Here is a 24,473-nt window from a genome sequence, read left to right as displayed (position 1 = left end):
CTTTCCACACCAGAAGTATTTGTGTATCTTCATAATATTAGGGTTGAACCACTGATGGAAGACATCTGTCCTTTGACAGTGCTAGTTGTTGGGCAGTCAAGACAGTCACAAAGCTCCCAGCTATTATGATGAAAATGCAATGTGTCCTACCCCTAAGTCTAAATGCATTTGATAAAAATAGCATTTATATGTTTTTGCTCGGACGTGTTAAACATGTATAATAAATTAACTTGCCAACTTATGAAGCTTTAAAATGTTTTTAATTTGAATATTAAGAATAGTGTAGAAAATGGCAAATATAAATGATACAACTGAATTTTAATTTTGCACTAAATGTATGGGAAAATGTACATTTCAATGCAGAAATTTGCTATTTTACATATTGATTCGCCATTTTTTTGCGCGTATCACAGTACAGCAATCACACTCTTGGTCCGCTTCCAAATGAACTCTGGTACGGCTGAACGGATGAAGCACTGGACGACCCAAAGCACACGCGTGGTTTTGTTTAGTTTCTGGTGAGTTTCAAGCGAGTTGCACCAAACAAGAATCAACATTGTGTATTTGGTCTGGACCGAAGCAAGTGAACTGGACCCTTGTTTACTCTCTCTCAGCTCTCAAACACACACACACACCAGTACTCATATGAAATGAAGAGGGTCTATTCTTTTTCTAACCTTTTTATTAAATGAACAAAACTAGCCACAGCACAGAAGTACATCTGACATCAACACAAATAGCATGAGAAGAGGAGATCATGTACACCTGAAAAGAAAAAGAAAAAGTGACTGCTGCATTTGCAGGAGCGTTGTCCTTTCTGTCACCTTCTTTACAGCGTTCTCCTGCTCATTTAGGCACTGATGTTTTCCTGCAAAAATAATTTTGGTCATATAAACTGTTTTAAGTATTTCATGATGGGTGTACATCATCTTGGTAAACAATTTCAGTCTAAACCTATTTCTAAGCACAGTGTTACTACAGGTTTTGGCTGTATTTCATAGGTAGACGATTACATAAAGGTATAACAGAATGTTAAATCATCATACAATCAAGCCAATACTTTACAAAAACTGTAGGTCTGCACAGGAAAAAGTAACTCCACAAGTTTGAATAACTATACCAGTGATGAGATCTCTGTGAGATCTAGGAAATCTTTGCATTTTATTAAGGTCAAGCTCAAACATTTGCTAATACTTTCACTATGTGATCAACATAACCTAAAAATAAAATTTCTTTATACAATTTCAGTGAAGCCACCATGTCATACAAGTCGTGTATATTTTCTCTTGCTTGTGAAAAATGTATGATTTAGGCAAATCACTTTAATAAATTTCGTTATAATAATCAATCAACTGAAAATAACAATTCAGTAATCTTCATGCCATATCGATGTCCAACAACACACACGTTTATGATTTTGGTCCTGACTTTATAGTTTCTATTCATGTTTATCTGTGTATAGTACTGTATGTGTGGCTGGTGCAATCTTTAATGTAGGCTATAATACAGTTCTACACATAAATTCTTGGAAAAATATATGCATTTTTGTCACAAAGATGTAAAAAAAGGGTGGAAATGTATTTAAGTCTTCAGCACCACTAATGGTTCTGTTAAATACAAATAAATATTAAATAACATCATTTAATGTCCTCACATGGATTGTTTGAGGCTACATTTACAGTATAAGAAGAGAAAACTAAAGAAGACTGCTTGTTACTCTCTGTGTGAAATCAACATTGTGCACCATAGATACACAAAAGACACCAGCAAACGTCCTTATTCCTTCATCTTTTGTAGTTGCTTGGTTGGTTTTGTTTTTTGGATCTGTTCAAGTTTGGTAGTGATCTTTGTACCTCACTCTGTTAAATTTGAGATCTGTTCACATTAAATGAATGCATTCCGTAGTGTAGATTTGTTCAAACAGACATTGCAGATCACTAGATAGTTTTTCCTGAAACCTCTCATTTGTTTTGTTTTTTTTCTCTACCGAATGCATCAAGGCTTTCCAGTCCTGTTCCTGGAAGGCCATTTTTTCAGCACAAGTCGTAATTAAACACACCTGAACCACTCAGTCAAGATCTTCAGGATCACTAAACGCTGCGGGACAGTGGTCCTCCAGGAAAACGACTGGACATCCCTGGCATCCTCATTCATAATCTACTAATAAGCATACACTATAAATAAATGATACACATACCCAGTAGATGTACTAAGAAGTATCACAACATATTAAATACGTAATTCAAACAGAAATCAGAAAAAAAGGAATGGAACACTGACCTTACCAAACTTTCTTAGAGCATAACAAGACGGGAACAATCAGTTTAATTGTTTCAGACAACAAAAGTACCTTACTATGTAATAAAGCGTTGGCTGCATGCTGATTATTTCTCTTGCACTTTTTTGTCATGCCAATAAAGCATTAAATCATTGAAAATAGTGTTTCTATCAAAAGCATTTACCTTTTCTAGCGTTTTGTTTGCTTGTTACAACAGGACCTTCCAGCGACTAAGAAAAGAACATGCCTAGTCAAGTTTTTCCCTCATAATGTTTTAGTAGTCACTATATATTGCAGTCTTTTTCCGTCTTCCTGTTTTAAAGCCAATTATCTTGTCATTGTCTTCTTCAATTAAAAGCATGTGACACATTTGCTTTAACTTTCATATACATATGGTTTGTATGTGCAGTTCTCACCAGATCATAACTGACACAGACTGTTCTCCAACACTTAGGTACTTAACTGGTTTTTGTTCAGTTAAAATATTGGGACACATGCGTAAGGGTAGATCATGTGTGGTGGATATTTTAGGCTGCGAGATTCAGAGATTTCCCTGTGCATTTTCCCATCTACATAGATCATGTACTTAGACCTAAACTAATCCAGACTGCATGTGTATGTGTAGTGGATAGGGGTGGTATATCAGCGGGGACTGGCCATTTGAAATGTAGTAGTTACTGAAGCTGTGGTCTGTCATGTACGGTGCAGGTTGGTAGTAGCAGGTAACATTATTGGCATTGGGAATGATGTTCTGCTCACCCAGGACTTTAAGTGCTAGAATGGTAATCATATTGAGAGTCTGACGGCGTTCATGCCCCATCAAGCACACAGTGCTCTCATTGACCACTCTCCGAAGGGTCATCAAGTAATCGTATTTACTTTTCTCCTCTCCGATAAAGTGGTTGCGCAGGTATGACTCAATTTTGCGCTGCTGCTCATTCACATCAGGGAAGTCAATAAAAAAACGTGAACACATGTAGCGCTCAAGAGTCTTAATTTCTGTTTCACAGGCAGGTTTGAAGTCCCGGACAAGCAGATTACTGTACTTGAGCAGGCCTCCACCCCTGATCTCTTCAGGGTTGCGTGTCGCTATTAGCCGGTAACGTAAGTGGTCCATAGCCTGCTCAAAGTCACCATACATGCTCTCAGCCAACACTGTAATGCAAGGCAGCTCTTTTGAAGGGCTCCTAGGCTCATTAATGTCTAAAGATGATGCTTCTGATATCTTGGAAACCACCTCCTCACTCACCGATGACATAGACGTTTCTAATGTATGTGACGTCGATGCTTCAGAGGATTTCAAATCCTGTGAAAGTACTTTAGATGGTTCTGTGACCTCGCAGAATACGTCAGAGGGGTCTATGACATCTAGAGACATAACAGATGGTTCTAAAAGACCTTCTGAGATTCTTGGAGATTCAAGATTTGCTGTTGAGGATATGGAAGGTTCTAGTGGCTTCGAAAAATGTGGTGCTGAAACTGTGAGGCATTGAACTTGTGGTAAGGAGACAAGTGATAATAGTTCTGGAGGTTCTTTAGTCTGTGGACTTGGCACAAGAAGTTCCTGAGTCTGCAGAGTGGACATGGGGTAGTTGTGAACTTGAGGTGATGTAACACCTGAAGAATTAGTCCCTACTGCTTGTGAGTCAATAGTAAGGTCTGCCGACAGTGGTTTTAAAATTTGAGAGGCACAATTTGTTGCCATAGTGACTGATTCTGAGGGTTCAATGAGATAATTTGGTGATGTGGCATCTTCAACATGAGCACAAGGTTCACTATCTTTCTTTTTGGGAGAGGCTGAATTGAGGTCATAACTGTCATTTGCCTGAAGTAAAGGCTCAGAATTCACATTAATAAGAGGTACCACTGCCTGACACTGTGCTGTCTGAACACTCTCATTAAAAGGCTGGTTTATCCTGTTTTGATCTTTGGGGAGATAACTGGGATTGGACTTAGGAATTAGAATAGTGACGTGAGTTGCTTCACCAGTTTCTGGTTCTGAAGTTTGCACTTGACTTTGAAGGCTTTCCTCTGGCGATAGACTCGTGTACAATGTCTTTTCTGAATGCATACCATTCTCTGGAGCTCCAACAGTGAAAGCTCCAGTACAACTGGCTAGTTCTTTAGACTCTTTAGAGTCATTTTCTGAGGCACTGGATAATTCAAAGCTTTTTGTGGTAAGACCTGACATTTTAACCTGCATAGGTAATGATTCTTTTGGGTAAGCTTTAGGTGGATGCAAAACCTGACAAGTATTAACATCTGAATTATTTGACACTGATTTTTCTGGTGAACTCGTTACAAGAGTTATCTTTTTGGACATTTTCCGAGGAGGTTTGGGCGAGGAATGCTTGAGAACAACCATTTGTGAATTTTGGCTGTTTTTCTTGGCCGGGGGTGGTAAAGGATACTCCGCATATGAGTCTAGTGCTGATTGTGTGAGAAATGTAATAGGAGCAGGTTGGAACGTGCACCGCTCACCAAAGGTCCCTGTTTTTGAAAGACAAGAAAAGTCTGTGTGTACCATTTCGAGCCATGGTTGGGATTTAACTGGCTCTATGTCTAACATGTATTCTGTTTTGTCAGAATCTGTTTCATGAATGCATGTTTTAACATTGGGATTTGTTTCTTTAACAGATATAGTTTTTACCCCAACTAGTTCATCTCCCTTTTCTGAATCCATTCCAGTTTCATTTGTATTTTCTTCGAGCAGTGTCTCAGTTTGCAAAGACACATTTTCGTGAAGCTCATTCTTTTCCTCCACATGCACCATCACAGAGTGCTCTGATACTTGCTCCAAAGAGACAGGCGTAGTTGTGGTTTGAACCATGTCTGTTTCAACATCTTTGTCTGTTTCATGTGTTGGTTCTTGTTCTGAATATTTAGACTGCTCTTTCTGACTAGCTGCACAACAACACTGAGAGTCACAAAGAGTTTGAATATCATCAGTTTTGCAGGACATGTCGATGTCACTTTCCTGGTCATGCCCTGTGTCACAAGAGCTGAGCTGAGGTTCATCCGTTAGGGCTGTCTGAATTCCTTGACTTTGAGCTGAAGTAGAGCCTTGGCCCTCTTGCCCTTCCACAATCTTCCTCCTTTCTGCTTCCAAATAAGATTGTAGCATACTGTCTAGGATAATCTGAAAAGAATCCACACTGAATTCAAACTGGCGTCGTAGAGAGTTGACAAACTTGAGCTCCACGTTCTTACCGCTGTTGTTTGAAAGGGAGATAAGGCTCCAACGGTCATGTTCAGTGAAGACCTTAACCATTTTTTGCACATATGCCTCTTTCATGGTGAGAGCTGTAATCTTATCTTTGTTGACACCTTTAGGTAGAAAGTCCAGCAGACATCCCAAAACTACCTCCTTGATGATCTGGAAGTCCTCTGGTTTGGGAAGCTCTACACCAAAGATGATATCCAAGTCTTTGTAGCTGGTGCCATTCTCTTTGACAAGCACATGACTGGCTGTCGAGCCATTCAGACGGACATCTCTCACCTTGATCTTCTTCAAAATCAGTCTGTCTCTGACCACATGGATTATGTCTTTAGGTTTGATTTCAAGGGTTGGGAAATTACCCCTACCATGAATGGGAATGACCTCTGTAAGAACTTGATCCAAAGTCTCCACCTGTTCTTGTGTCAGTTTGTGAAACCGGCGATCATCTTCCATCTCTATTATGTTCACAAGATCTGGGAGGAATACAGAAAGAAAACTGATTATAGACAGACAACATGTATAACATTCTATTTATGTTTAATAAAGTGCAATACAGTAAAATGTCTGATCAAGGAAGAAAAAGGAAGACCAATTGCTAATGTGTCTATTGTGACTTTTTTGAAAACACTCAGGAGAGCATGGCATTGCAAGCATGGCAATGAATACTGGCAATGAAGACCATCCGTTGGCAGTCTTACATCAGTTGGTGTGTAGACAATGTTAAGGCCAAAGTATATTTCAGCCGTCTGCTTCAGGTGGAGCGTTAAAAAAATGTAATTCTAAACACAAAGTAACTGACTGTTGATTTCAGAAAGCGCAGACTCCAAAATGTTCAATAGTGGTTCCCTCCTCGATTTCTCATCTAGGTCACAGTCTCTAAGAAATTCAAATGGATTTCTAATAAGAGAGATATCATAATCATAATGATTTCATAATGAATAATTTAGCCTTCTCAAATCATCACAACTTGCCTTAAATAAAATCTATAGATTTTATGCAACACTTGCATATTATTTTTTTAGCAGGACCAACTTAAATTCACCATCACTTTTGCTCATAAAGTAAGTAGACTAATACATCAATGAAATGCAAATGGTCTTCTTTTCACTATGAACAAACCATTGAAATTTTATAGAATAACTAGGAATAAAGACACGGTTTCAGCGATCTTGATCTAGAAGGAGCGCTTTTTTGGGTCAGTCTGAGGCACTGACCCCTTCCACCTCCAACATCCTACAGACAAGTGCCTTCTTAAATGTCATCAAATCTATTAAATAGGCCTACTGTTGTAATGGACGCTTTGGGGCTATCTCCTTCAGACCACCAGAGTGAAGCCTCCCTGGAGTACTAACCGGCTTATTCGGACTTCAGTTCCCATACTGCCACACCTGGAACTGATTGTGCACACCTGTTCCTCATCACCATGCCCAATGCTCATTATCTCCTTTCTAAAGCTGGACTAGTCAGTCTAGTCCTTGCGAAGTCTTTATTTGTCACGGTGATCATTACTGAGCGTCTTCTCTTCTACTTATTGTTCACAACCTTGGACTGAGACTGTCCTCTGCCTGTCGGCTTGTCTGTCTTGTGATTTGGATGATCTTTGCCGGTTTGCCGGTACTCTGAGGGGATCTGCAGAATTCGGAGTCGGGTTAGGTTAGGGTTAGGGTTAAGCGGTTAGGGTTTAGGGATAGGGATAGGGTTAGGGTTAGGGTTAGGGTTAGGTTAGGTTAGGTTAGGTTAGGTTAGGGGGTTTAGGTTTAGGGTTAGGTTAGGATTTAGGGTTAGGTTAGGTAGGGGTTAGGGTTAGGGTTAGGGTTAGGGTTAGGGTTAGGGTTAGGTTAGGGTTAGGGTTAGGTTAGGTTGGGTTAGGTTAGGTTAGGTTAGGTTAGGTTAGGTTAGGGTTAGGTTAGGTTAGGTTAGGTTAGGTTAGGTTGGGTTAGGGTTAGGGGTTAGGGGTTAGGGTTAGGGTTAGGGTTAGGGTTAGGTTAGGTTAGGTTAGGTTAGGTTGGGGTTAGGGTTAGGTTAGGTTAGGGTTGGGGTTAGGGTTAGGGTTAGGGTTAGGTTAGGTTAGGTTAGGTTAGGGTTAGGTTAGGTTAGGGTTAGGGTTAGGTTAGGTTAGGGTTAGGTTAGTTAGGTTAGGTTAGGTTAGGTTAGGTTAGGTTAGGTTGGGTTAGGTTAGCTTAGGTGGTGGTTAGGGTTAGGTTAGGTTAGGTTAGGTTAGTTTAGGTTAGGTTGGGGTTGGGGTTAGGGTTATTCTCTCTCTCTGTCTCTCTCTCTCTCTGTCTCTCTCTCTCTCTCTCTCTCTCTCTCTCTCTCTCTCTCTCTCTCTCTCTCTCTCTCTCTCTCTCTCTCTCTCTCTCTCTCTCTCTCTCTCTCTCTCTCTCTCTCTCTCTCTCTCTCTCTCTCTCTCTCTCTCTCTCTCTCTCTCTCTCTCTCTCTCTCTCTCTCTCTCTCTCTCTCTCTCTCTCTCTCTCTCTCTCTCTCTCTCTCTCTCTCTCTCTCTCTCTCTCTCTCTCTCTCTCTCTCTCTCTCTCTCTCTCTCTCTCTCTCTCTCTCTCTCTCTCTCTGTCTCTCTCTCTCTCTCTCTCTCTCTCTCTCTCTCTGTCTCTCTCTCTCTCTCTCTCTCTCTCTCTCTCTCTCTCTCTCTCTCTCTCTCTCTCTGTCTCTCTCTCTCTCTCTCTCTCTCTCTCTCTCTCTCTCTCTCTCTCTCTCTCTCTCTCTCTCTCTCTCTCTCTCTCTCTCTCTCTCTCTGTCTCTCTCTCTCTGTCTCTCTCTCTCCTCTGCCTTTTACATTCTTCAGTGTAATCTCACATTCTCTCTTTTCTCTATCTTCAACTTTTTCACCACCTTTTTTGTCAGTTTATATTCATGTCATATAATCCACAAATATGAAATAATGTTTTAATCCATATCTGTTTTTGGACTCATTTTGCAAGATTCTGTAGAAATCTGAAATCTGTATTATTCCAAAACATTGTGGGACTAGTCATAAAATACACAAACTCACTTTTGTTAATGATCTATGTTAAACTGCTGTTAACTCAGTATTATGTAGTAAGATAAGTATAATTATTTAACATTTATAAACTTGTATTTAAAAAATAAAATGTAATTAATTGCTTAACATTTACCGATTACGCACATTCAAGTTTAATCATCTGCTGTAGTCACACTATGCAAAATAGTTATAGATTTTAGTAGGGCTGTAAACAAACATGCTGCTACCGACTTCATTAGGGTTGTTTTATTAGAGTAAACTCAAAGAAAAAGTTCCCTTCCCTTCGCTCTTGTCCCAATACCCACACTTTCAGTCTTAGCCACTAGAGAGCGGCATACACAAGACCATGAAAGTGTGTGCAAGACTATGGCAGGTCTGCCCTGAAACAGTAATATATTATTATTTCTCATGTTCAGGAACTTACACATACACATACTCTGCACTTTGAATCACTGAAAGCGAGTGAACAGACGTTTAGAAGATGACCACAAGTGCTGGTGTTGATTGGTTTCGGAAAGTGACATCATTGTTCCTGGAAACGGTACGGGTCGGGGGACTGTTCTAGAGCTGTTTGGCTGCTGAGCATGTACATGAAAAATACATGAGAGTACCACGTGTTTAGAAGAGTGTTCACGTCAATGTCAATTGTGTCTTAAAAGACGTTATACAATGCGCTCTTCTGTCTAGTGTATGAGCTTCATAAAGTTGCTTTGAGTTCCTCTGCATGCAGCTTCATTCTTCAGTGAAGAAGTCTCTCTGACGGGAACGATTTACAAAATAAACTGAAACTTAGGAAGATGCTCTCAACTGAAGCTTTTAAAGTGATTTGAAATCATTTAAAACATCATGTAGGTGATTCGTCTGATTAATGTATTTAAAAAATATATACTTTTTTACTATATTAGAATATTTTTTACTATAGAAATGAATGATTGTATTATTCATTATGAATGATCATAGATGTTTGTCATCGATTCAGTCCATGTCATCATAATCTAAAAATCAACACATTTTCATTTTAAACATGATGTTTCACAAAAACCAACTGAACCAAATTTTAGTTCTAAACTGATAAAACAAGTCTAACTTTGACATTAAAGAACTCAACAATGACGAGCCTCTGTGAGATTCAGAGTCAACCGCTTTAACCATTAGACAGTTAGTCAAACAAAGAACTAGTTTGAAATAAACAAAGACTATTTAAGAAGAACTGAATGAAGTGGTGAGGTTGATACATCCACATGAGCTTGAGGTGCATACTTCATAACTAGTATTATTAAACTTTTACTGAAACGTTTAATATATGCATGCAATAAGAACTGCATGCTGTGTTTTAGGTTGTGAAGCTGAATAATGTAAGACTACAAGGAACATGTCAGATTCTGACTGAGTTATACAAGCCATTCAACTGACCGACAGCACCACTCACTTAAAAGAATCAAGAAAAAAGCCGTTTTCCTCTGACTACAAGTATTCTTGGCATGGTAACATATACACTGAGGAAATCTCTCTTAAAGTTGTCTACAGCCAGTATTTTGATATATATGTGGTAGAAATTTATCTTGATGCCACATCCTGATATTGGGCATAAAAGAAAACTGCACCATTTTGACCCATACAGTGTATTGTTGTGTCTCGTCTAAATTTGAATGTTTAGAGGTTATAGTTTCTTCATCGCTGTTTATTCGTGGTGGCACTGAACATTCCCCCTAACCTGAAGTGTGGGAACAAGCTCGATGAACCAACCTGCCCCTATAAATGAAATCCGCTTCTGTAGCCTGTCCACCAGACCGAGTGGGCGGGGCGGAGCGGGTGAGGGGGCGTCGTGACGCCCGCTGACGTCACGGGACGACACGTCACGACAGCTCAATCCCAGAGAGACATAGAGTCAAACTCCTCAAAGAACCGTCCCCGTGATTAAAAAAGGAGCTTGATTAGTATTTTCGGTGCCATCTGTGCACAGACACACGCGTGAATGAGGAGAGTGTGACGCTGCAGAGCCCCGCCCCTCACGCGCGCGCTCTCCCGCAAATAAACCGCTGTGAGTCATCCGAGTACTTGTGCTCATCCATTCACAGATACACGCAGGCAGCTTCCAGAAAACACACGCACGCACACACACACACACACTGCCTAACGCGCAATGCCTGCCGATGCATTTAAACGCGTAAAGTGCCTTTTGCTGAATAGCATCCTTTCTCAGACCAAGTGTATTAAAGTTCTGATCGGTCAGAAGCACAACAGACACGACATCCCAAATCACAGGACGCGTGATATCAACGTTATAAAGCACACAGCGAGCGCGTAACGATTCGATTTCGTAGTAAACGCGGTGTCGTCATCAGTCGCCTGCCCTAAAAGTCTCCACTTATTGCTTCGCCGCTGTCTCCGCGCGCGAGAGTCGCGTTACTAGCGCAGCATCCTTCCAGGCGTCTTCAAAGTTTGCACCGCGGCGAGACGCAAGACAAAAACGATTCTTTATCGATTAGGGCTCGAGTTGAAGTGACTCGTGGCACTCACCGCTGGATGAGCAGAATGGTGGCGATGTCCAGGAGTAATCCGACGCTGGGCAGTGCTGCGGGAGCCGCTCGCTCTTCAGGCGGATCGCGGCTCTCAAACTCTTAAATATCCCACACCTTCTGCTCTCTCGGAGCCGCAGCTTAAAGCAGTTTCCATGGCGACCTGGCGTCAGAGTTTTGAGGTAGTCCACGTAGCGCGAGTCACAACAATGGCACGCGTCAGAAGCGCGCGCGACGCGAGCTAACAGGTGTCAAGTGCGCGCGCACGCGCGTGTTATTACCGCGTTCGAGACGGCGAAAAGGCGCATTAAACGAAAGCAGCTGAGCGTCATTGAAGGCCTGTGCAAAAAAGCATTTCAGAATAATAACTCGTTTCTAAGTGAGACGTGAATAATCATTTCTCCAGCCTGACTGACGTGTGCGCATCCAGAGAAGATCGCACTCATAAGACTGCGGTTCTTACAAAATGATTAGGGAATTTGGAGGAGAAAGGCGATATCTTTGACCCACAAAGCCACCGATTCTACTGCAATAAAAAAAATGACTTTCCCACTTTATTTGACTTGGGCTAAAATGCAGACGATCGCCAGCTCGTAGATAGTTTGATATGAATCCCGCCTGAGCTCAGAGATGCTCCGCAGTGCTGTGTTATATCAGCCGCTCAGTGACTCATCCCTCTCCTGCTCTCATGATGTAGAGACGCAGAAGCGAGCATCAATCACCCCTCCCTCCAGAACGCGTCGAGGATGGTGTCTGCAGTGAACGCCTGGGACTCCACTTCACTTACATGTCGAGACACGGAGGTTACGACCCGAACAAACACCCTCGTGCGTGGAACTGTAGTGGAAGAAAGACTACTTTTTCTTTCTTTTAGAAAAGAATAAACTGCTTTGAAAAGCTTCTGAGCGTCCCCCATCAGGAGACAGTTTATATCTATATTTTAGTATTCTTTGACAGTATTCTCTCTCTCTCTCTCTCTCTCTCTCTCTCTCTCTCTCTCTCTCTCTCTCTCTCTCTCTCTCTCTCTCTCTCTCTCTCTCTCTCTCTCTCTCTCTCTCTCTCTCTCTCTCTCTCTCTCTCTCTCTCTCTCTCTCTCTCTCTCTCTCTCTCTCTCTCTCTCTCTGTCTCTCTCTCTCTCTCTCTCTCTCTCTCTCTCTCTCTCTCTCTCTCTCTCTCTCTCTCTCTCTCTCTCTCTCTCTCTCTGTCTCTCTCTCTCTCTCTCTCTCTCTCTATGTCTCTCTGTCTCTCTCTCTCTCTCTTCCATAAATAAATCCGACGTCACTACGCGTGTATCTGAACGGACTCGGGCTCAGTGTATCAGAAGTGTCTCTCTGGCGCCGGGTCTCTCTCTGAGCTCCCGCCCAAACGCGTGTGACGTCACGGAGGACGACGCCGGCGGTGACGCGGATGACACGTCACTATCCGCTGGATTCCGCTCGATGAAACCAAAACAAGCGCAGAGACCGAAAGATGAAGAACTTACAAAATGGCATCTCTTTGCTTTTTGAGTCCTTAGCTTTAAGAATGATTTAAATAATTGCTTTAGAGAACAGGCCTGTTGATTTGTGTGATCAATCTGGTTCTGCACAAGCACGGTCTGAAATATTGCTTTTGTAAGATAGAAAAGCATATGTGCAATGCATCATCTTTAAATATTATAAATATAAATAGTAGATTAGGTAGTAGATTAGTCCTGTTGCTTGTGTACAAAACATACTATGTACTTATTATAGTAGTAACTGGGTAATAACTAAGTACTAACCCTGAGACTGCCCCTAAATCTTGCCCCATGCAGTTCTATTATATCAGTGCGTTCTTGGGTAAGTACATATAAAATAAAGTGCAACCAAACGCACACTTTCTTTGACTGAAATGATAATCAAAGAATGAAAAGATAAAAACCTCCATTGTCTTGATTTATTAACTTCTGTAGCTTTAATAAAGTATCAGTCTATATTTATTTCATACAGTAACAATTATGCAGCTTTAGCCAAGAGTGTTCTCACACTTGCCTACACTGAAATATCTCCTCATGGCCGAGCATTGAAGGTGCATAGCCAATATTGTTTGGTTGGACTTTTCCTTATTCTTCTTCCATGTTATCTTACTGAAAGGTGATCCGTGGCAGGCCTATAAACCATACATAGGGAAATTATAGCTATAAATGCAGTCTGACTTTGGTGTCTGGGAGACCAGCTCTACTGCCACCACTTTTGATTTTAACTCAAACCCGTTGTCTTGGAAATAATTCTTTGTTCACTAATTAAAAAATTCATTTAACTCTCACATGTTCTTAAAAAACCCTTCCTCTTTTCTTTGCATTCAACCAAGACTGCTCTTCTCTCAGTTGTAGAAACCCTAAGACAAGAGTCTTTTGAAACAGTCAAGCACCAGATCATCTTATCAACCCTGTTGGCAAAAGACATCTCAGGAACCTCTCAGGAACCTCCCTACAGTGGTTTGAGTCTTATCTCTCAGATAGGTCCTTTAAGGTGTCTTGGAGGGATGAGGTGTCCAGGTCACAACATCTAAGTCCTGGGGTTCCTCAGGGCTCAGTTCTAGGATCACTTCTCTTCTCTGTCTACATCCCATCACCAGGTCCTTCAGAAACATGACTTTTGATATCACTTCTGTGCTGATGACACTCAACTCTACCTCTCATTCCATCCTGATGATTTAGCTGCTTTCATCTCAGCTTTTCTAACAGACATCTCTTGCTGGATGAAGGACCATCACCTTCAACTCAACCTAACCAAGACAGAACTGCATATGGTTCCAGTAAACCTATCGTTTCATTACAATTTTAGCATCTAGTTAAGCACATAACCCCTTCCAGGACTGCCAGGAACCTTGGAGTTGTGATTGATAATCAGCTGAATTTGCTGAAAACTCTTGTAGATTTAGCATCAGGAAGATCAGTGTTTTGGCTCTTGTTCTGTTCAGGCTGTGTTATAGAACATTCTAAAAGCTTTGATGTGAAATGCGTTTGTTGTGACTATCTGTAGCCCGCTAAAGTTTGGGATCTTATCGGTTTGACCCTTGTGCTTCTCGGGAGTTTGGTTGTCTCTTTTTTGTTAATTTAGTTTTTTTTTTTTTTTTCCCCAATAAACTGCTGTCAATACACTTTTGTGTGTCATCTCCACCTTATGAAAACGGCCAGCTGGGGGAGCTTTAGCAGTGTGTTTGTTAATGTGAGGTTCTTACCAGCTATGGTCTGCTTACCTGTTAGATCCATAGACCCAGTGTCAATGAAATGTTCCTCCAACCATTATTTTTCATAATAATATTGTGTGATGCAATTTGGTACAGACATAGATATTAAGGTCAGCGATAATAACATCTCAGATTATTTTTGTGTCATGTTAGTGATTTTTATTCATTATGCAAACTCAAAAAATCAAGAAATCTATCAAGATATATTCAGAAACAGGTGATTTTACCTTTTGTTTTTTAACTCATACTGTAGACTGAGATAAATGAATGCTTGGTAATATTTAGAAAATTAGAGAATATATGTTGAACAGTACGTGTATATGAACGTGTATGGATTGAAGTGGATTTGAAACGTTTTATCTGAAACTATGGTGTGACATAGCAAAAATGTAGAATAAAAAGTCTCTAAACTAAACTAGACTTCCACCCTTCGGGGGTTAGTAACAGCTAGCAGTACAAGCAGTCCAGTCATGCCCTTTTCCTGTTAACCATTTATTGTCCTTGCTTTCAGTTACAATACGCACACATTACCATCACAGCTGTTGAAAACGGATTTTCTCCAGCGATTCTATTTCCTGTCAACACTGTCTCCACAGGGCGGCGCCAGCAGCAAGCAGATTAAAGAGAACTATGGCTGAAATACACAATTAAATACAACTGATTGAACTTAGAGTTCATCCAGGGCCAAAAATAAGGCAACACAAAATATTAAAGTGGCCATAAAACTCATAATGCACAAATAGCATGGGGAAAAAATGCTTAATTCTTAGAGTTTATCTTCAGTGTTACAGTTTTTGTCACACCATAGGACGCCTTGATACGTCAACTACCCGTGTACCTATACTAGTAATTCATGCACTGTATTTAGCATTAAATAACTCACTTCTACTATCAATGCTAGAAAGTTTGTTGTAGAAAGTTTTTTACAAACATATTTTTTCACTGAAATATTAACTTCACTTATTCTCTTAACATTAACATCATAGGACAGTTCATAATCCATAGTAATATGATGAATGAAACACAATTTTCAAAAATTGTTTTGAAACACATACAATAAATTTTTTGAAACACAAAGTTTTCCATGACTTTGGGAATCCTGTAAAATCAGCTTAACTTATTAGGGGACAAGCACCAAATGTTCTATGGCTTCTTTTGTTTTCATTAGAGTTCTTCTTCTTCTTCTTTTTCTGCAGGAAGTCTATGGCAGCCCATAGAACCACTGTCACGTTCTCTGGACTCTTTGTTTATGTTTTTGTCTCATGCCATGTGCTCCCTGTGCCCCGCCTTCCCTCTGTGTTAATTATATTATTGTCATCAGCTGTGTCTCGTCAATTACCCCGTGTATTTAAGTCCTGTCTTTTCAGTTCTGTTTGTCCGAGCGTCGAGGTCCTTACCTGATGTCTATACCTGTGTTTATCCTGCCTGCCTGTTCTACCTGCCTGCCTTTTATATCTTTATTTTGCCATTTTCACGATTAAATCCATTTAAGTTCATTCCTAGCCTCGTGTCCTCCGTCCCGCGAAAGCGCAACCGAGACAGAACGCTCGGACCTCAAAAAAGTAAATAGCGGCGTATTTTCCCCCTTATTTTTTGTTTTTTGTTTGTCATGTTTGCCCAGTTTAAAGACCCAAACTTCCTCATCCGCCTGCTGGAGCAGGGGGATTGCTCTCTCGAGGACTATACCGAACTGTTCCTCGAACTGGCCAACGACTCCCGCTACCCGGACAGCTTTCTGTGCGGAATCTATTTCCGCGGACTTAATACCTCCAGCCAAGCCCAGCTGTCCGGGAGCGGTCCTCGAGAGAGCCTCGCCGCGTACGTCGAGTGGGTGCTGGTGTCCTGCAAATCAACAATGATGGTTGCGCCTGAGGACAACGACACCAGCCCCACTCCAGATCCAGAGCCTAGCTCAGCCCTTCACCGCATGGTCGAGCCCCAGCCTGAGCCCACCGCTGACACGGGGGCGGAGTCAAGCGCGACCACGGACCCATCGCCAGAGAGAGCGACAGAGTCGTGGAGCGTAACAGGACCCGAGCCGTATACGTCAGACCAGGTGCGCGAGCCAGCAACGGAGCTCACCGCGATGAAGTCAGCCGTCTGTCAGGAGAGCGCGGAGTGGAGCTCCGCCTACTGCACATCGGCTGAGGATGAGCTGATCATCCACCTGGGGCTGCTGGATCTGCAAAGGGAGCTGGATGATGTAGACTTGGACTTGGACTTAGACTGGGCACCTCCTGTAGTGAGTTCCTGTTCCCGTTCAGCTACCCGTTAGCCCGCTGGTTCCGCCCAGCTGTCCTGTTAGCCCGCTGGTTCCGCCCAGCCGTCCCGTTAGCCCGCTGGTTCCGCCCAGCCGTCCCGTTAGCCCGCTGGTTCCGCCCAGCCGTCCCGTTAGCCCGCTGGTTCCGCCCAGCCGTCCCGTTCCAGTGCCCGCGCCCGTGCGCGCGCTGTCCCGTTCCAGTGCCGCGCGCGCGTGCGCTCTGTCCTGTTCCAGTGCCCGCGCCACGCTGTCGCTCTGTCCTTCAGTCTCCCGTGCCCGCGCCACGTGCGCTCTGTCCCGTTCAGTGCCCGCGCCACGCGCGCTCCGTCCCGTTCAGTGCCCGCGCCCGTGCGCTCCGTCCCCGTTCCTGTGCCCGCGCCCGTCGCGCCTGTCCCGTTCCTGTGCCCGCGCCCGTGCGCGCCCGCCCCGTTCCTGTGCCCGCGCGCGCCCGTGCGCTCCGTCCCGTTCAGTGCCCGCGCCCGTCGCGCTCCTCCAGTGCCAAGTTTTCCCACCCTCCCACCCATGCCACACCACGTCGATGGATCCCAGCAGCCCCTGCGCTCATCCTCAGCAAACCATCTGGAGCTCGCCACGGGTCTGCCGGTCTCCATCGCCATCGAGGTTGGAGGATCCCTCGCCTCACCGTCCTGCCTCCGAGACCCATACTCCTCCTCGGCTCGTGACCCGTCGGCTCCCCTGGGCTCCTAGCTCCCTCCTCTACACCGTGGTCCGTCAGTCCACCAGCTCCACCAGGCTCCATCGTCCCTCCGGCTCCGCCTTGGTCTGTCGTCGACCATCCGTTGCCTCGGGATTCCTCTCCTCCGGCTTCGCCTCGTCCCTCCATCCCACCGGCTCTGTCAGGCTCCTCCTTCCCTCCGGCTTCACCTCAGTCCTCAGTCGCTCTGGCTCCGCCGCGTCCTTCCCGTCCCCCGTCTCCGTGTCAGTCGCCGAAGCCTGCGGCGTCGCCTTGGACCTCCAGCGCCTCGACGTCACCCTGGCTCTTCGGCTCTCCGTCACCACCTCAGTCTCCTCCTCCACCTGCTCCGCCGCCGTCGGTCGGCCCCATGGAGTCGAGGACTCCTCCTGGCTCCTCCCTCCGTTGGCTCCACCTTGGACCACCATAGCTGGGCTCTGGATCTCCTCCTGCTCCGGACTCCTCCTGTCTCCTTCCTGGCTCCTTCCCCCATCTACACCTCCTTGGACCCTTCTGCCTTCTGCCTGCCCCATCCTGGCGATCCGTCCTCCACCAGAACCTCCTCCCAAGACCCGGTATCCCCAAATCCTAGTCATTTTGGTTTTTGTTTGTTTTTGTTTGTTACCCTTTAGGTGCGAGGACGCACCTTCCGGGAGGGGGGGGTAATGTCACGTTCTCTGGACTCTTTGTTTATGTTTTTGTCTCATGCCATGTGCTCCCTGTGCCCCGCCTTCCCTCTGTGTTAATTATATTGTCATCAGCTGTGTCTCGTCAATTACCCCGTGTATTTAAGTCCTGTCTTTTCAGTTCTGTTTGTCCGAGCGTCGAGGTCCTTACCTGATGTCTATACCTGTGTTTATCCTGCCTGCCTGTTCTACCTGCCTGCCTTTTATATCTTTATTTTGCCATTTTCACGATTAAATCCATTAAAGTTCATTCCTAGCCTCGTGTCCTCCGTCCCGCGAAAGCGCAACCGTGACAACCACTTGCTGTAAACTTGTGTAGTTTGGCAGACTTGTAGAGGACAGTCTCTACATTAATCACAGCAAATGTGGCGTCTCTAACTCAATCTCTCTAGCGCCACCACTTTACACTCATGTTTATGCTAATAACTTTTAAACTGTAAGCCACAAAAATAATGTTTTCTCAGATTTCTTCGGTCATGCTGAATCAAATGAACTCCAAATTTTAAAAAAATGGTAAGGTTTAGATGTTTTTAGATTTTTAATTATTCGTAAAACATATTTTTTTTTTGAACTTGTCCTAGATGGTTTGTCTGATTGTCACCAAAATTGGCTCAGATCATCTTCACACCATGGTGGCAAAAAGCAATGGAATAAGTTGAAAAGTTGATTACTCAAACCAATTTTGAATAGTGTGCAAAAATCAATGTGAGGCTATATGTCCGCAACGATTTGGCAGATTGACACCAAACTTGGTGTGAGTTATAACACGCATGACCTGAGACTAACTGTTGTGTGTCGGCGCTGTGCCGCCTAGTGGTCAGGAGATATGAAGAATGTCTGTTCTTACTCTTAACGTCTGAATGGTTTGGCCTAAAATCACAAACCTGGTGTCTTTAGATTCAGTGCATCATGCAGATTCGAATGTTATCCAATTTTCCCAATTCAGCCATATTGGGAGTCGGCCATTTTGGATTTAGTTCTAAACTGCTGTATCTTAAAAACGAAGTAGCGTATCATTTCTATAATCATAGCAAGCACGTTCAGCACCGTGACTTGATGGTACTCAAATCTTTTTCCGTACATTAGCCTACTGAAATAAAACTCCTTTTGATAGATTCCTTGGATCATGCTGAGAGCAACCACATCCATTTTGCCAATATTAGTTGCACTTCCTATCATTTTGGTGACAGCGCTGCCTATTGGTCAAGAGTAATAAACCATTCATTAACCACTAATTTTGACATTTCCAACAATGCTAATAACTTTTTGTATGAAATCTGAGTAAACAGTGATTTTCCTTATATAGTGAGCTAAACTCAGTAAACAGACCTGATTCTACGAGCTATGATCAACCCCTGAGAAGGAACATACTTCATCTTTCTGATGTGTTCATGGGAAATGATGGACACTTATTTATGCAATGCATTTCATAATACACAGTGTTTTAAAGTGGCTTTACAGAACGTCTGACAAATCTAAGGAAGCTGAAACGGTCAGATTCTTATAGGTTATCCCTTTCTCTTTTCCAGCTCAACAAAAAAAAGAGATAAAAACCCCAAACCTCCCATCTAGGACAGAAGTTTAAAAAATAAGCAAAATAAGGATTAGGGCCCAGTCTAATCTGAATGTTGCTGACTGAATGTTATTCGAATTTAAATTCCTTTTTTATTTATTTTAGGTACGGAAATTGATAATAGGTTTTATTCCAATCAAGTCAAGTGCAAACTGTTAATGTGTATGTATGCCGCACTACTGTTTGTACTGTTTGTTTCATTTATTTAAAATGTTTACTTCATCAGCCTGAGGTCAGGATAAGGATTCTTTTATTTAGCTTTGATCTAATTCAAGCCAAAATTCGATCAATAATATATTAAGGGAATTACAGTGATGAAATCTTTAGAGAATACAAATGTGACCCTACACTGTGAGCGCCAGATCCCGCTGAATCAGTATCAGGGTGATCCAGCACAAAAACCAAGACCTGGTCCTGGACAGCAGGACCACATTAACCTTTTGACGGGCTGGACTTCCTCTCACTTCACAGAAAAATGACACATTTACATTTGACTTGGGTTTTGCTGTATAACCACGAGCTCTGCTCTCTCACGTTCACAACACGGCAAAACCACAAACTTCAAAGCGGTGGACTTGAAGTTGTCGTGCAGGATCTGAGAGCTTGTGAGCGCTGACGGCCAACTAAAGAACAAGCTGCGTGTGATTGTGGAGACGGCTGAATGTTGAACCTCCTAACGAAGTGTTTGTGCTGTCTGATGATACAGCTGTCCGCTGGCAGATGGCTGGAATCCTCATGTTCCTGCTGAAGCACTGAATTGTCTCCAGGCTGACGGCTCAGGAAGCGGAGAGCATTGGTTCTGCTTGATCTGCCGGGGCATGTGTGTCCAATCAGTGCAGTAAAGTCTCTCCATCCTTCACACACACTGAGCCTGAGCCAGCGTTTCCTCACATATGTGCTAATGCTTCTCATTTGTTTTTATTGCGTTTTGCAGCTGGCCCTTTCACTTACCTTCTTTCAAAGTGTTCTGTACTAAAGAGACGAGTCGTGTCCCAGACGGAGCAAAGCAGTAACGTAAGACACTCTAAAACAAAACAAACAAACAATATATATATATATATATATATATATATATATATATATATATATATATATATATATATCAGTCATTCTTGAGAGATGGGACAAAACAGGTCCTGCAGGTGTAGCTGCTATTACGTTTAAATATGTTCTATTTTAAATGTTAGGAGGATTAATAATAAAAATGTATTTAACACAATTATCACCTTCAATTTAATTTAGCCGTTATTATACCAAATCTATGACTTATTGTCCGGTCACTGCATCTAAAACAGAGAAGGGTTCAATCAGTCATATGCTTTCAAAATAATAAAAATGTTTTTAATGATGAAAAAGACCTTGTTTTTATGTAAAGACTTGATAATATCTCATATCAAAGAAAAGTTGTTTTTCAGTGACACATGCATGTTTCATCAGGTTTTTAAAGCACATTTTAAATATTTGAATTTAGGTAACATTTCATTTTTTTTTTACATTTTGTCTACAATATAAGTAACATATAACTCTTTATTATGATGACATTCTACTGACTATAAGTCACTTTTCAAGAACCCTGACCCTACCAGTCCACTAATACTCTACTAATACTCTACTAATACTCTACTAATACTCTAATGAGAGTAAGTGTTTCTGTATATTTATAAACACAATTATATGTTTTTGCTCAATTTGTTAAACTGTTGTTCATCTGTGAGTTTATTTTAATTCATAAATCAGAATCAAATATAATATTTCTTTAAAAAGCTACTATTTGTAATGTCTACCTGAAACTTTCTCATTTAACCCAATGATAGCTATAATACATAATAATATGTTTATAAGCTTTTAGCCAAACTAAAGTGAACTGAGCGTCTGGATTTGATCAATTCAAAGAAAAACAGCACAGAAGTGTGAACAGAACTCCGGTTTTCACACACACACACACACACACACACACACACACACAGATACACACACACACACAGAGAGAAACACACACACACACACACACACACACACACACACACACACACACACACACACACACACACACACACACACACACACACACACACACACACCTCCAGGGGCCAGCTGCTCTGAAAGAATGATCTGGATTTGGAAGTCAGGTAACCCGTTTTACTCGTGTGCTGTTTTGTCCACGCAAAATTAGATCCAAATATACACTTTTTCAGATTTCCAAATTACTAGAGAAACACTAGAGAAACACAGGGGGAAAAAGACAGATGGGGGAAGATGACAGTTCTTTGCATTCTAGTTTTGCATTGCATTTACACAAATGTAATATTTCTGCTCCATCTCTGATGATTATGACAATGAGTTTACAAAAACCTTTCTTGGGCTTTTGGACCAGTTTTAAAGTTTTCCTGAAATCTGATGATGGTCCCCCTTTTAACTGAGGTTTATGAATGATTTTGTTCCCTATAATAAAGCCACAGTGCAAAAATAAATACAAATCCTAATGGCCGACAAAAGATGTTCAACATTGCATAAATGTGTCTAGAGACATGCACGTGTACAGCATGTGTGTGTGTGTGTGTGTGTGTGTGTGTGTGTGTGTGTGTGTGTGTGTGTGTGTGTGTGTGTGTGTGTGTGTGTGTGTGTGTGTGTGTGTGTGTGTGTGTGTGTGTGTGAGTGTGTGTGTGTGTGTGTGAGTGTGTGTGTGTGTGTGAGTGTGTGTGTGTGTGAGTGTGTGTGTGTTTGTCTCTGTCTGTGTGTGTGTGTGTGTGTGTGTGTGTGTGTGTGTGTGTGTGTGTGTGTGTGTGTGTGTGTGTGTGTGTGTGTGTGTGTGTGTGTGTGTGTGTGTGTGTGTGTGTGTGTGTGTGTGTGTGTGTGTGTGTGTGTGTGTGTGTGTGTGTGTGTGTGTGTGTGTGTGTGTGTGTGTGGCGTCTGTGTGAGTGAGTGAGTGTGTGTGTCTGTGTGTGTGTGTGTGTGTGTGTTTGTCTCTGTCTGTGTGTGTGTGTGTGTGTGTGTGTTTGTCTCTGTCTGTGTGTGTGTGTGTGTGTGTGTGTGTTGTCTCTCTGTCTGTGTGTGTGTGTGTGTGTGTGTGTCTCTGTCTGTGTGTGTGTGTGTGTGTGTGTGTGTGTTTGTCTCTGTCTGTGTGTGTGTGTGTGTGTGTGTGTGTGTGTGTGTGTGTGTCTGTGTGTGTGTGTGTGTGTGTGTTTGTCTCTGTCTGTGTGTTTGTGTGTGTGTGTGTGTGTGTTTGTCTCTGTGTGTGTGTGTGTGTGTGTGTCTGTGAGGGGGTTAAGGCACACATATGGAAAGCTGCTTGGCAGGTTGCAGTTAGTCACACTCCTGCGTCTCTAATTGAATTAGCGTTGACAGCTCACCACGGGCCGGGCCGTGGACTCCAAACACTCAGGGGCCGAGGCGGGAGGGACATGTGCCCTGAAATCAATTACCTGTCCAGGGGCCCGGGGCGGAGGAGCCACGCTGAACACATCCTGAACATCAGCTCTCAGACGGACAGCAGCATCTGCGGGCACCTGACCCTCTTCAGCTTCAAAGAGCCGGGCTCTAAATCACCTGTTGGGCTCGGCCACCTGATCCTGAGAGCAGCCAGAGACGCACGGGTCAGACGGATCAGATGGACAAGTGTCACACACAGGAAGCTGACAGGAGACGAGTCCTCAGGACTTCTAACCAAAATAAAGTAGAACCCACTTTATCTGTACTCTACTGTTCAGTCGAGGAAGGACCTCAAGGACTTCACCTTCAGTTCAATCAACATAGTCACAAATTCACTTTTTCACTTGTGGACTGAACGAGACTGTGATGTAAAATATGATACAATACAATCAAAATGTTGTTTATATGCACCCTTTACTCCTCGTCATACACACTCCTGTATACTGTACATACTGTACTCCCGTGTGACGAGCTAAATAAGGTCCTGCGTAATAATTCAGTTTGATAAATAAACAATTGAGTCTTATTATAATGCTCTTCACTTCACTTCACATTATTCATACTTTGGGCTAATTATAAACCGGTATATTGCAGAAGACATTAAAAATCTTAGTTACTTCTAAGGTTTTTAGGAAACACAGCCCAGGTCAGTAAAAGATAAGGAGACGGGTAAATGACCACAAGATGAAGATGAAGATGATGATGATGATCACAGGAGGTATGTAATGACAGGGAGGTCTGGGCTAGAACACACACACACACACGCACACACACACACTCACACACACTCACACACACACACACACATACACACACACACACACACACACACACACACACACACACACACACACACACACACACACACACACACACACACACACACACACACACACACACACACACACACACACACACACACACACACACACACACACACACACACACACACACACACACATACACACACACACACACACACACTCACACACACACACACACACACACACACACACTCACACACACACACACTCACACATGTGTGTCACTAAATATAACAACTCAATTATGTAATATAATTACAAAATAATTGTAATCATATTATATAAATACACATCTGAATATTTCTTAAATATCTCTAAAATATTCCTGGTGTTTCAGGTATAGGACATATGTTTATTCCATAACTGTTTTATTTCCTTTATTTACGGTTAATGTGTGTGCTCTATTTTTTTTAGATGAACACAGAAGGCTAGACTAATGTAGTTCATCATGTCGTTACTAAGGGACTTATAGTTAGTAGAATGTCTTAAAATAAAGTGTAGCCCAGAAAACTAATTGTGCACCATACCAACAAAAAGAAAAATAATGATGAGAAATGGTTAAACGATTCTAGAACCTATATTCGTTTTAATACCGAGTCTTTCAAAACGAGCTGAAAGTGGCACCAGATGAACTAAATAAAACTTCACAGCTTCAAAGATGCAATGTGTTTTCTCCCCAAACAGCACTGAAAACATTATTAAGGTCACGGATTATAAATACAACAGAATAAACCGCTTAATTCCATGAATTTAATGTTTCAATAAGGAACATACAAAAA

At 42.5% G+C, this 24,473-nt stretch overlaps 1 protein-coding gene across 2 annotated transcripts; it reads right to left on the bottom strand.

Annotated features, from left to right (window-relative positions):
• Positions 1–648: 648 nt before the first annotated feature.
• LOC122357383 lies at positions 649–11,684 on the bottom strand. 2 transcript variants are annotated; one of them, XR_006252467.1, is made up of 3 exons: positions 11,017–11,684; positions 2,060–5,971; positions 649–868 (listed from the first exon to the last, which is right to left on the bottom strand). XR_006252467.1 is itself a non-coding variant. In XM_043256744.1 (2 exons), the coding sequence occupies exon 2, from the start codon at positions 5,949–5,951 to the stop codon at positions 2,871–2,873; it is 3,081 nt and encodes a 1,026-aa protein (XP_043112679.1). In that variant the 5' UTR covers positions 5,952–5,971; positions 11,017–11,684; the 3' UTR covers positions 649–2,870. The 2 variants fall into 2 exon arrangements, 1 of the variants encoding a protein (XP_043112679.1); XM_043256744.1 differs by having other exon boundaries at positions 649–5,971.
• Between the last annotated feature and the right edge of the window lie 12,789 nt (positions 11,685–24,473).

Source organism: Puntigrus tetrazona, chromosome 14 (assembly GCF_018831695.1).
Source record: "Puntigrus tetrazona isolate hp1 chromosome 14, ASM1883169v1, whole genome shotgun sequence".
NCBI lineage: Eukaryota > Metazoa > Chordata > Actinopteri > Cypriniformes > Cyprinidae > Puntigrus > Puntigrus tetrazona.
Note: the sequence above shows the minus strand (reverse complement) of the source record. Positions and strands in the feature narration are given on the sequence as shown.

What these genes read in the sequence shown, in the direction of transcription:
- LOC122357383 (XM_043256744.1), bottom strand. Translation starts at nt 5,951, where the DNA reads ATGGAAGATGATCGCCGGTTTCACAAACTGACACAAGAACAGGTGGAG.